We start from the raw sequence: 13,885 nt of genomic DNA, 5'->3' as shown, positions 1-13,885 counted from the left end.
GTTTATTTTTAATTAGTGAGTCAACGTGAGGGTACAGTTACAGATTTATACATTTTTGTGCTCATGTTTCTCCCTTACAGAGTTTGATAACCCATCCCTTCACCAGTGCCCATTCTCCACCACCAGTAAACCCAACATCCCACCCCCCCTTCCCAGTCCCGTCTCCCCCCACCCCACCCTGCCACTATGGCAGGGAATTCCCTTTTGTTCTCTCTCTCTGGTTAGGTGTTGTGGTTTGCAATAAAGGTGTTGAGTGGCCATTGCGTTCAGTCTCTAGTCTATATTTGGCCCGCATCATCTTTCCCCCACATGACCAACAACCACATTTTACTTGCTGTTCCCTTCTCTGAGTTGCCCAGAGTGAGAGAACAGCCTCCAAGCCATGGTGACAACCTCCTGGTACTTATTTCTACTATTCTTGGGTGTTCGTCTTATAGTCTATTATTCTATATTCCACAGATGAGTGCAATCTTTCTATGTCTGTCTCTCTCTTTCTGACTCATTTCACTTAGCATGATACTTTCCATGTAGATCCACTTATATGCAAACGTCATGACCTCATTTTTTCTAACAGCTGCATAGTATTCCATTGTATATATGTACCAGAGTTTCTTCAACCAGTCATCTGTTCTAGGGCACTCGGGTTTTTTCCAGATTCTGGCTATTGTAAACAGTGCTGCGGTGAACATATAAGTGCATATGTCACTTCGACTATACTTTTTGGCTTTTCTGGGATATATTCCCAGCAGTGGTATTGCTGGGTCAAATGGGAGCTCAACCTCAAGTTTTTTGAGAGTCGTCCATACTGTTTTCCAAAAGGGCTGAACTAGCCGGCATTCCCACCAGCAGTGTAGAAGGGTCCCTTTCTCCCCACATCCTCTCCAACAGCGGTTGCTTTTGTTCTTTTGGATGTGTGCTAGCCTCTGTGGTGTGAGGTGGTATCTCATGGTTGTTTTGATCTGCATCTCTCTGACGATTAGTGATGTAGAGCACTTTTTCATGTGTCTTTTGGCCATTCGTATCTCTTCCTTGGTAAAGTTTCTGTTCATTTCTTCGCCCCATTTTTTGATGGGGTTGGATGTTTTCTTCTTGTAGAGTTCAACCAGTGCTTTATATACCCTTGATATCAACCCCTTATCTGATGGGTATTGTGTAAATATCCTTTCCCATTCTGTAGATAGTCTTTGTATTCTGGTCGCTGTTTCTTTTGCGGTGCAGAAGCTTTTTAGTTTAATGTAGTCCCATTTGTTGATCTCTGTTTTTACTAGATTGCTTAGTTCCGTGTCATCTTTGAAGATACCTTTATCTTCAATATCCTGGAGGGTTTTGCCTACCTTGTCTTCAATGTACCTTATGGTTTGTGGTCTGATGTTGAGGTCTTTAATCCATTTTGATCTGACTTTTGTGCATGGTGACAGATCGAGTTCTAAGCCCATTTTTTTGCATGTGGTTGTCCAGTTGTGCCAGCACCATTTGTTAAAGAGACTTTCCTTGCTCCACTTCACATCTCTTGCACCTTTATCAAAGATTAGATGATCATACATTTGAGGTTGTGTGTGGGGATATTCCACCTTGTTCCATTGGTCTGCAGTTCTGCTTTTGTTCCAGTACCATGCTGTTTTAATTGTTACCGCTTTGTAGTAGAGTTTAAGGTTGGGAAGGGTGATGCCTCCCATCATCTTTTTCCCAAGAATTGTTTTAGCTATCCGTGGGCGTTTATTGTTCCATATAAATTTCAGGATTGCTTGCTCCGCTTCTTTGAAGAATGCCATGGGTATCCCCATAGGGATCGCGTTAAATCTGTATAATGCTTTGGGGAGTATTGCCATTTTGACAATGTTTATTCTCCCTATCCATGAGCAGGGGATATTTTTCCATTTCCTCATGTCCTCTTTTATTTCATGAAGTAGCGTTTTATAGTTTTCTTTGTAGAGGTCCTTTACTTCTTTAGTTAAGCTGATTCCAAGGTATTTGATTTTCTGGGGCACAATTGTGAATGGGATTGCTTTTTTCATGTCCCTTTCCTCTGTCTCATTGTTTGCATATAGGAAGGCCATGGATTTTTGGGTATTGATTTTATAGCCTGCGACTTTACTGTATAGGTCAATTGTTTCTAAGAGTTTCTTACTAGAGCTTTTAGGTTTCTCTAGGTATAGTATCATATCGTCTGCGAATAGTGAGAGCTTGATTTCTTCCTTTCCAATCTGAATCCCCTTAATATCTTTTTCTTGCCTGATGGCTATTGCTAATACTTCCAGTACTATATTAAAGAGAAGTGGTGAGAGTGGACATCCTTGTCTTGTCCCCGATCTCAAAGGAAAAGCCCTTAGTTTTTCTCCATTGATGATAATGCTCGCCATAGGTTCATGGTAGATGGCTTTGACTATCTTGAGAAAAGTTCCTCCAAAACCCATTTTGGTGAGAGTTTTTATCATGAATGGGTGTTGGATCTTGTCAAATGCTTTTTCTGCATCTATGGATATGATCATATGGTTTTTATCTTTACTTTTGTTGATGTGATGGATTATGTTGATTGATTTCCGAATGTTAAACCAACCGCAAAAGTGAATTTTTAACGAAATACACAGTACCGATTGAGCTGAGGTAGTAAAGAATAACTGCGGCCACATTAGCGGCCGCCGCTCCGAAAGTACGCCACGCCCACTTTGAGACCACGCCCACTAAGACACAGGCCACGCCCCCAGTGTCTTCCTGTTGATGGGGGGGACGGGAGGGCGTGGCCGAGGGATGGTCCTCGTACCTGAAGGATGTGCACAGTTACAAAGCCGGTTCAGGAGACGGGGTGCACAGGGCGGGCGGGGAGTGGCTTCAGAAACTCGGGGGACGCAGACGGCAGCGGGAAGTGGGGGACGGAGGGCGTGGCCGAGGGATGGTCCTCGTACTTGAAGGACGTGCACAGTTACAAAGCCGGTTCGGAAGACGGGGTGCACAGTATGCCCCAATTTTTAAATTGTATTGATATGATTATAAATTTTGGGATGTCACCTGGTGCTAAGCATCAAAGGCTACTTCCAGGAGAGAGAGAGACAAAGACAGAGACAGAGAGAGAGGGAGAGAGGGAGAGTGCCTGCCATAGAGCCACAGAGGCAGGCGGGGGATGGGGGGAATGGGAGGGAAACTGGGACATTGTTGGTGGAAAGTGGACACTGGTGGAGTACTGGATTGTTGTATGACTGAAACCCAATCATGAATAGCTTTGTAACTGTGACTCAATTTTTAAAAATTAAATTTTTTTAAAATAATAAAATAAAGTTGGAAATACGTATGTAAATGTATAAATAAAATCTTTTGGCCAACTTAAAAACCAAACCAAACCAAGGCTCCCTCCAGCTCAGTGTCCCAGGGCCGCTCCAAGTGGTGTTGGGGGACCATCACTGCAGAGGATTGATTCCAGGCCTTCAGGACACAAAGCGCACTAGCCCTTTGAACTCTTTCTGGCCCTCTGCACTCATTTTTAAAATAAGTGCAAGTATGACTGTCTTGGGCATTTGTTCTGTGGGTAACCAGATGTAACTGGTGGAGTCGGAGCCATAGAACAGTGGGTAAGGCATTTGCCTTGCACACGGCCAACCCGGGTTCGATCCCCAGCATCCCATATGGTCCCCCAAGCACCACCAGGAGTAATTCCTAAGTGCAGAGCCAGGAGTAACCCCCGAGCATACTGGGTATAACCCAAAAAGAAAAAAAAAAAAAAAAGATGTAACTGGTAACTTGTTTAGATCCAGTGGCTGCTGCTACTGTTTCCCTTTCCGGTGGCTTATACCATTCATAACTGTTCTATCCAGGAGTTCTAAAAGGCTAAGATTTAAGTGCATTTCAATATTCTATGTACATCCTCAAAGAGTGGAAGAGGCCTTCTTTGATGCTAGCATGATCTCAAAATATAATTCATTATAACTTATAATAATTCATTATAACTAGCTTCCAAGAGATGGTGTGGTACATGAGTTCAAGTCTGCACCTTACTAGTCTGAATGACCCTTAATATAAAGCTACTTATCCCTCTTTTTTTTTTTTTTTTTGCTTTTGGGGTCACACCTGGTGATGCACAGGGATTACTCTTGGCTCTGCACTCAGGAATTACTCCTGGTGGTGCTCAGGGGGCCCTATGGGATGCTGGGAATCAAATCCGGGTCAGCTTCGTACAAGGAAAATGACATACCTGCTGTGTTATTGCTCCATCCCTAACTACTGATCTTTCTTGGCCTCAGTTTCTTCCTCTATAAAATTAAGTTGATACCCAGGCAGTTGATATGAGGAACTAATACTGTCCCAAAGTATTACACAAATGCTGATGATTAATATCACCAGTTCCAATGTTTTACAAATAGTAGGTTTATATTAATGTTTGTTTAATTGAGTTTCATAATAGTCCTGAGATAGAATGTTAATCTTGGTTTACACTGATAAAATAAAATGGGGCTTTTTTTTTTTTTTTTTGCTTTTTGGGTCACACCCAGCGATGCTCAGGGGTTACTCCTGGCTTTGCACTCAGGAATTACTCCTGGCGGTGCTCAGGGGACCATATGGGATGCCGGGGATCAAACCCGGGTCGGCCACGTGCAAGGCAAACGCCCTACCCGCTGTGCTATCGCTTCGGCCCCAGGGGGCTCTTTTTTATTGAATCACCGTGAGATACAGTTACAAAACATTCATGTTTGAGTTTCAGTCATGAAATGATCAAACACCCATCCCTTCACCAGTGCACATTTTCCACCATAAATGTCCCCAGTGTACCCCCCCTTTGCAACCCTCTCCCGCCTCATTGGCAGACAATTTCCCCCATACTCTTTCGCTACTTTTGGGCATTATGGTTTGCAATACAGATACTGAGAAGCTATCACGTTTGGTCCTTTATCTACTTTCAGCACACATCTCACATCCTGAATGATTCCTCCAATCATCATTAACTTAGTGATCTCCTCTCTATCCCAGCTACCTTTCCCCCAGCTCATGAGACAGGCTTCCAACTATGGGGCAATATTCCTGGCCCTTGTGTCTACTGTCCTTGGGGGTCAGTCTCATATTATGTAATTTTATATTCCACAAATGAGTTCAGTCCTTCTATGTCTGTCCCTCTCTTTCTGACTCATTTCACTTAGCATGATACTCTCTATGACCATCCACTTATAAGAAAATTTCATGACTTTATCTTTCCTAACAGCTGCATAGTATTCCATTGTGTAGATGTACTAAAGTTTCTTTAACCAGTCATTTTTTCTTGGGCACTCAGGTTGTTTCCAGATTCTGGCCATTGTGAACAGTGCTGCAATGAACATACAGGTGCAAATGTTATTTCTACTGTGCTTTTTTGCACACTTGGGATATACTCCAAGAAGGGGAATTGTGAGGTCAAATGGAAGATCAATTTCTAGTTTTTGAAGGAATGCCAATATTGTTTTCAAAAAATGCTGGATGAAAATGGGGCTCTTTCTTTAAGAAATTATATCTCAGGGGGGCCGGAGCGATAGCACAGCGGGTAGGGCGTTTGCCTTGCACGCGGCCGACCCGGGTTCGATCCCCGGCATCCCATATGGTCCCCCAGGCACCGCCAGGAGTAATTCCTGAGTGCAAAGCCAGGAGTAACCCCTGAGCATCGCTGGGTGTGACCCAAAAAGCAAAAAAAAAAAAAAAAAAGAAATTATATCTCAATAAAAGCTGAATTCGTGATATACTAGAGTATTTGTAATTTTTAGCTTCTATGGCTCAGCAGTGAGGCATATGATATACATGTGTGAGGTCCTTGGTTTGATATCCAATACACTTAAATAAAAAAAAAGGATGTAATAATTTATGTTGTATTTGCTATATATGCTTCTAGTGAAATGTGTTCATGGGAAGATAACTATCTTTCTCAAAAGAAAAAATATCGGGGCTGGAGCGATAGCACAGCGGGTAGGGCGTTTGCCTTGCATGTGGCCGACCTGGGTTCAATTCCCAGCATCCCAAATGGTCACCCGAGCATTGCCAGGAGTAATTCCTGAGTGCATGAGCCAGGAGTAATTCCTGTGCATTGCCAGGTGTGACCTAAAAAGAAAAAAAAGTCTCCCTACTCACTAACTAAATAAAAGATGTAGTAAGTCATGTTGCAATTGTTATATATGCTCCTAGTGAAATGTGTTCATGAGAAGATAATTATCTTTTTCAAAAGAAAAAATATCTCACTACTAGAGTTTATTTAGTAAGTCATGTCCTTCAGGAAGCATTACTTTAAAATGTGGAAAAATAAATGCATCTCTACAGGTGAACGGTTTATTTTCCTGGCAGGAATATTAATCACCATATTATCAACTCAGTAGGTCTTTGACCTCATAGGTAATGTGTGCTGCTGGCTTTGGGGAGGAAAATGTACATTGGGTAGAGTTTTAGTTCTGAGATATCAATCAGTATTATCTACTGCTTTGCTGTCTAATAAAGAAGACGGGCCAAGCGATTGAGTGGAGCACTCGCCTTGAATGTGGCTCACTTGGGTTTGATCCACCCTATATGGTCCTCCAATTCCTGCCAGAAGTGATCCCTGAACATAGAGCCAGGATTAAGCCCTGAGAATAATGAGGTGCAGCCTAAAGCCCAAATAAAAAATAAATCATTTGCAGTTAATAACATAGCATGTGATAGAAATAGTAATAAAAGTGTAAGAAGTATTTATTAACCACCAAGTAGAAACTGGTATAAAACAAGAAGTACATGGCCTTAATCAGTCAAAATTGATGTGTAATGCTTGAGGAATCTCTTTTCCTTTTCCCTAGAATTTTCCCTATTCTTCTAAATAAGAAAATAGAACTTCATTTTCAATTCTTATATGGCTACTTCATTCTCCCTTATGAAATTTCTAAGAAGTTAGAAATGATCAAAAGTTTATCTGTTAAAAAAATAAGAGTGACACATATAGATAACAGGTTTGAAAATGTTGCAAAACAGATTAATACAAGGGAATAATTAAGTTCCTATAGAGAAGGGTGGCCAACAGCATTAAAACAGGTCAGACTGCCCCCCACTCCAGGATATATCCAAGACCACAGCACTAGGAATAGACTAGAAAGCAAAATTGATTTCCAGATTTCATGTTAATGTAGTCTACAGATATAATATAAGCACGGGACTTTTAAAAGTATGTTGTCTTTTGGAACTGTAAACAGCTTTAGCAAGAGGAGCAAAAATACGGACAAATGAACCTCTAGTGAATACCAAACAGGCAGAGGCAAATGAGATCAGCTGTTGGCACAGATGTGAGGAGACCTAACATTGGGTCTTTAGGGCCTTTCTCAGCAGGTGTATTTGCTTGGTTTCATTAATGTTGGGTACGAGAATCTAGACATAAAGCTATCCATCTATCATTGTTCTCCTCTATGCTTTATTATGTACTTTACCACATTATTTTGTGTATATGTAATCAGAAACCCTTTTTTTATTTTATAGAAATCAAGGTGTCATTTATACTTATAATAGTTCAAATTCAGAATATTTAAAATGCATAAATTGGGGCTGGAGAGTTAATAGAGCAGTTAAGGTCCCAAAACCAAAAATAATCTAAAATATTAAATAATAAAAGAAAAACATCTATCTATATAAGGGTGACTAGCTGCCTTATGTTAGTAAGGTAGTAGAGTCAAGATTAATAGTCAGTTGGGTAGGGTTTCCAGGAAGGGGTTCATTTATTTTGTTTTTTTTGGGGGGGGCTACACCTGGCAGTGCTCAAGAATTACTCCTGGCTCTGCATTCAAGAATCTTTCCTGGTGAACTCAGAATGAAATGCCAGAGATCAAACCCAGGTTGGCTGGATGCAAGGCAGGCTCCTTACCTGCTGTACTATCTCTCTGGGCCCTAGAAAGGGTTCTTAAACTCACTAAAATGTATCCACAAATCTCTCACTTCTTTCATCTAAAATGGTACTTTTTCCCCAGCTAGTCATTTGGACCATGGATTATGTTGGCACGTTGTCACTTTATTGGGGGTGACATGCTGGACTATGGGCTTTACCAAAGGTAACTTTTTAAGGATTTTAACCAGGGATTTAGCATGGACAGGTTTATAGGTTACTTTTGGGGTTTTGTTTGTTTGTTTGAGGGCTGGGGTCAGAACACTTGGCAATGCTCAGGGGTTACTGCTGACTCTGCACTCTGGAATTACTCCTGGAGGTGTTCAGGGAACCATATGAGATGCCAAGGATCGAACCCAGGTTGGCCATGTGCAAAGCAAAGATAATATTACCTTCTGTAATATTATCCTGGTCCCTGTTGTTTTGTTTGGGGGCCACAAGGGACAATATATTGGGATCAAACACCAGGATCGCCACACGCAATGTACACGTCCTACCCACTGCACTATCTTTTTAACTGCTGGAGTAGTCTTTTTTTTTTAACCTCCCTCTTCTAGTTCAGCTCTTTTATGTATATTATCATAAAAGTGATAGTAGTAATTTAACTCCTTTTCAAAGTTAGATCCCTTATAATTTCTCTTTCTTGCCTAATTGCTATAACTAGGTCTTCCACTACCATTTTGAACTAAAGTGGAGACAGAGGCCATTTTTGCCTTGTTTCTGATCTCAGGAGGAAAACTTTCAGTTTTTCACCATTGAGAATGATACTTGTCAGCTTGTTGTATATTGGTCCCTAATTTTTTCTTTTTCAACTCTAGTATACTTTCAAAATCATCGTCATCATCATCATCATCCCGTTGATCGTCTATTTTCTCCAGCATTCTCAGTAATGTCTCCGTTCGTCCTAGCCCTGAGATTTTAGCAGCCTCTCTTTACTCGTCCTTCCCAACAGTGCCACACTGTGGGTTAAATCACGTGTCATTAGAAAGGTTATAATGACACATGTGATTTAATTATAAGAATTCTTATTTTCATGTAAAATCAGCATGTTTTATTAAATGCTACTTCTTGCTTTTAAGTACTCATTAGCTCCCTTGTGTTTGGACCTTTTTTTTTTAATTGGAGATCATTTTGAAATTTTAAGAGACCTAATAGTGACATCTGCTGGAGAAACTGTCAAATAAAACTGGAATTTATTCTATCTTAAATTTTGGGTTGTTTTTACTAAGAAATTAATTTTACCATTTTACTTATTAGAAGAAATGTTTCTAATAAGTAAATGCAACTAATTCATATGGTTCTTTGATGTTCTATACAATTACAGATACAAATGGTTTTGGGGGCTAGGAGTAGGAATGGTAGTATAATGGGTAGGGTACTTGCTTGCAAACAGTAGACTAGGTTAGCTCCCTATAGTTTTACCAGGAGTGACCCCTGAGCACAGAGCCAGGAGTAAACCCTGAGCACCACAAGATGTAGTCCCAAGACATAGAGTCTTCCAAAAATAAAACAAAATGAAAAAAGCCGAAGCTATGGTACAGTGGGTAGAGTATTTGCCTTGCATCCAGCTGACCCAGTTCAATCCCTGAAACCCCATATGCCTCAGCCACCAGGAGTAACCCCTGAGCATAGATCTAGGAGCAAGCCCTGAGCACTGCAGAGTGTGGCCCCAAAAACAAACCAAAAAGGGTGGGTTTTTTTTCAGGATAAAGTCATGTTGGGAACTGATTACCCTTTTCCACTGGGTGAGCTGGAACCTGGGAAACTGATCGAGTCCATGGAAGAATTTGATGCAGATACAAAGGTATTTGTTGTTTAATTCATAATCTTATTCTTGAGCTTTAAAATAATATGCAGGGGCCAAGGAATACCTCAAAAAGCTGTTGCATATGATTTGTATGTAGAAGACCCTAGTTCAATCCTTTTCATCCCCTATTGCCACATGGGGCCACCAGCACCCAACAAACTGGGAGTGAGAAGCCCCAAGGCACCATCAAATAAGGCCTAACCTGCAAAAAATAAATTTATAAAACAGAGTAAGATGATGTTCTCATTTTCTCCCTGAGTCACCTTCTCAAACCTCAAACCCACACAGCACCACTGAATTACATTCTTCTTACCCATCAATAATGGTCACAGTGAAGATATAGAAATATATAAAGCTGACCAATCTTTCAGAAGTCTGTCATAATCCTTTTACATAATGCTTAGCTTTACTCTACACTTGAATCCCCAACTTTCTTTAAACTATAATTCTATTTTAGTTTCTAAGGTTATAGCTCAGAAATCTTCTAAATAGGCTAAAGGTAGACTATCAAATACCCAGAAGAATCATTCAGATATATTAGCTGCAAGTTACTGAGATTGCTTCACACAGGAAGTATATAATGCACTTATTCTCCTCAAGTCTAAAAGTCTTGAATTGTTAATTGTTTACCTGATAATGCAGAAAGCTGTGCTAAGGGCTTTTTGATACTCTATTTTTATTTTTTTTTTATTTTTTTTTTTGCTTTTTTTGGGTCACACCTGGTGATGCACAGGGGTTACTCCTGGCTCTGCACTCAGGAATTACCCCTGGCCGTGCTCAGGGGACCATGTGGGATGCTGGGATTTGAACCCGGGTCGGCCGCGTGCAAGGCAAACGCCCTACCCGCTGTGCTATCTCTCCAGCCCCGATACTCTATTTTTAATATTTAATGAATTTTTAAAATTGAAGTAGTGTTGGTGTAGCACTGCACTGTAGCACTGTCATCTCATTGTTCACCGATTTGCTAGAGTGGGCACCAGTAATGTCTCCATTGTGAGATTAGTTGTTTTTGGCATATCAATACGCCCCGGGTAGCTTGCCAGTTTCTGCTGTGCGGGCAGGATACTCTCGGTAGCTTGCCGGCCTCTCGGAGAGGGACAGAGTACTCAAACCCGGGTCGACCGCGTGCAAGGCAAATGCCCTACTGTGCCTGATGCTGTGCTATCGATTCAGTCAGTATTGGTGTACTAAACTATAAATGTTCATATGTTTTAGGGGTGTAAAGTTATCACATTGCACCTCCGTAAGGTGCCAATATCCTTGCCACCAGCCCACTGGATTCTGGCCACCCTTATAACTCCCTTCACACTTTTAGTACAAGAACCCTCTCTTGGTTAGCCTCTGTTCTGATGTCAGTCTTAGACTATGCTTTCAGTGCCCATTTTCGGTTTCCTTGCTTTGCTTTTATGTATCCCACAGGAGTGAGATCATTCTGTTTGTCTTTCTTCTGTTTTGCTTAGCATGACCTCCTCCAGTTCCATCTGCGTTGTAGCAAAGGGCAAGATTTTATCTTCTGCTTCATAGCTGAGTACCATTCCTTCTTTTTTGTTTGTTTGTTTTGAGGCCACATTCAGTGGCCATGTTCAGGGACCCATATGAGGTCCCGGGGATCAAGCCTGGGGTGTCTGCATGCAAAGCAAGTGTCTTACCACTCTATTGTATCTCCAGTCCCCACTATTCCTTATTTTTATTTATTTATTTATTTGATTTGGGGTTCACACACGGCCATATTCTGGGTTATACCTGGCTCTACATTCAGAAATTACTACTGGTGGTGTTCATGGGAACATTTGAAATGCCAGGAGCTAAACTTGGATCTGGCATGGGAAGGCAAGTGCCCTACCCACTATACTATTTCTCAAGCCTTTCCTCAATCATCACCACCATTCCTTCTTTATTCTACTCAGCTGTCAGTGGATTTGGGGGTTGCTTCCAAATCGTAGTATTATTTTAACTTTTCTATTTACAAGAATGTGAAAAACTTTCTATAAAGTTAACCAAAATTAAATTGAACTTATACTGATCTAAGTATCTTGATATTACTTAAATGGAAAAGCCAAAGAGATAGTATAATGTGTAGGGTCTTGCTTTGCACATGGCCAACTCAGGTTCAATCCCTGGCACCTCGTAGAGTCATCCAGAATACCACTAGGAGTAATTCCTGAGTGCAGAGCCAGCGATCAGCCTTGACACTGCCAAGTGTGGACCAAACACACACACAAAAAAAAACCTTAAATGGAATAATACTTATCAATGTTTTATCCTTTTAATTACTTTACTTAACAATGTGAAGCTTTCAAAACAATGCATTAAAATTAATTGTATCACAAATACAGATGACATTTGTAGTATAAACTCAAAGCTGCTCTAATATTTTGAGTCTAAAAAGAAAAAAAATTAAGATTGAATTTATTGCTTATAGCATTGAAATAAGACAATAAAAAGCACTCTGGGTAGGAGCTGGAGAAATAGTACAGCAGAAAAGGTACTGACTTACCTTGCACACAGCCAACCCAGGTTCAGTTCCCAGCACCCCAGAAAGTCCCCCTTGAGCACTACAAGGAGTAATCTATGAAAACCAGAGTTAGTAGGAAGCCCTGAGCACTGCCAGGAGAGTCCCCCAAACAATAATATCTATAGGTAATATTAAAATAAATAATACCCAATGAAACATAACCATAGGAATATAAAAATCAGCTTCAAGAATATTAAAATTGGGGCTGGAGAGATAGTACAGCAGGTAGGGCACTTGCCAACCAGGTTCAGTTTCACCACCCCATGTGGTCCCCAGAGCACTGCCATAAGTGATCCCTCAGCTCACAGAGCTGGGAATAAGCCCTGAGCACTGCTAGGTGTGACCCCAAAACAAAAAATAAATAAAATGAAATTTATATTTCAAATAGTGAGGTAAGATATGGTTCAATATTTGGAAAGAGATTCTTTAACCTGCTAGTATTTTCTTTCACAATGGGAATTGATTATTTTTTATTTCTTTCTCTTTTTTGTTTTCTTTTTTATAATTGATTTTTAAATCTGATAGACACTATAAATTATTTGAAAAAATTGAATGACAATTTAAAATTAAATCTTTTGTTTTCTTTTTTCAGGATAAACTCAAAGCTGGCAATGCCCTAGCATTTTTGGGCCTTGAGAGAAAGCAATTTGAATGACTAACTTTAACTACAAACTTTCAAGGAGCTATTTTATTTTTGTTTTTTAGTATGTATCACACATACACTACTAAAATATTATTTTGAGCTGTTTTACCCAAAAAAAGAGTATCTTGAAATATCATAAATTATTCACAACAAAAATGATTCACATGTGGTATAATACAGAATTGTATGGTGTTAATTCTTGTGTAAATAAAAATGATTTATCCCGGCATCTTTGAAATTAATGGCAGAAATAAAAAACAAAATGTTATAATGATTCATATGGAGGAAAAAAACAAAACCAGATTCATTGTAGAAGACTCAGGTAGGTTTTTCATTTTGAGCAAGTATTTCTGACTAAGCCAGTATAACTTTGCTTTTGTTCATATGTGAAGAACTTTCATTAGCCCACAACAGAGGTGAAAATGTTTTAGATTCCACAAAATGCATACTGTATATATTCCATAATCTCATAGCCCAATTAAAAAGGCAAGACAATGTACATGGAATTATTACTAAGCAATATAGCATGCATGTCACAGAAGTTTCTGCAAAATTTTTCATTTTGAACACAAATATCAAGCAAATCTTCACAGAAGTCAAAACTTGGGCTGAGTCTAGAGTAAGATTTCTCTTGAGGCCAGAAAGATAGTGCAAGTGGTAGGGTGCATGCCTACAGACATGGGGAGAGCCTTACATGTGTGTTTGATCCCTAGCACTAAGCAGTGCCTAGTATGAGCCTCTTTGCCCCCCACAAAAAGACTTGTTTCAAGTCAGAGAATAGATTTAGGAAGGCAAAACTATTGAGATATTGAGATTTAATGAGTAATTATTCATTTCATTCTGGACTAAAATTAAAGAGCATAAGTTTGGCTTTACCAGAAGTGCCTTTAATTAAAAATACTAATCAGAATCAGTAAAATTAACTATGAAAAATAAACAGGGCAATATCAGGGTAACCTGGACCTATTTATCACCATTTCTAGTCCCAACTGTGATTCTGCAGTTTACTTGGTCTTGGGAAAGGCAATGAACATCTGTGGTTGTGTACCTCTAGATAAAAGCAAAAATCACATATAGTTT

The 13,885-nt window shown here is 40.0% G+C and overlaps 1 protein-coding gene across 1 annotated transcript in view; it reads left to right on the top strand.

The window, feature by feature from the left end:
• The window catches only part of ACMSD (aminocarboxymuconate semialdehyde decarboxylase), a 93,422-nt gene extending 80,563 nt beyond the window's left edge, over window positions 1–12,859 (top strand). The window contains exons 9-10 of the mRNA XM_004616499.2: window positions 9,546–9,644; window positions 12,755–12,859. Coding sequence (XP_004616556.1) covers window positions 9,546–9,644; window positions 12,755–12,817 — 162 coding nt within the window. The 3' untranslated portion in view covers window positions 12,818–12,859. The remainder of the gene's footprint in view (window positions 1–9,545; window positions 9,645–12,754) is intronic.
• Window positions 12,860–13,885: the final 1,026 nt, after the last annotated feature.

The sequence above is a fragment of the Sorex araneus genome, chromosome X, assembly GCF_027595985.1.
Source record: "Sorex araneus isolate mSorAra2 chromosome X, mSorAra2.pri, whole genome shotgun sequence".
NCBI lineage: Eukaryota > Metazoa > Chordata > Mammalia > Eulipotyphla > Soricidae > Sorex > Sorex araneus.
Note: the sequence above shows the minus strand (reverse complement) of the source record. Positions and strands in the feature narration are given on the sequence as shown.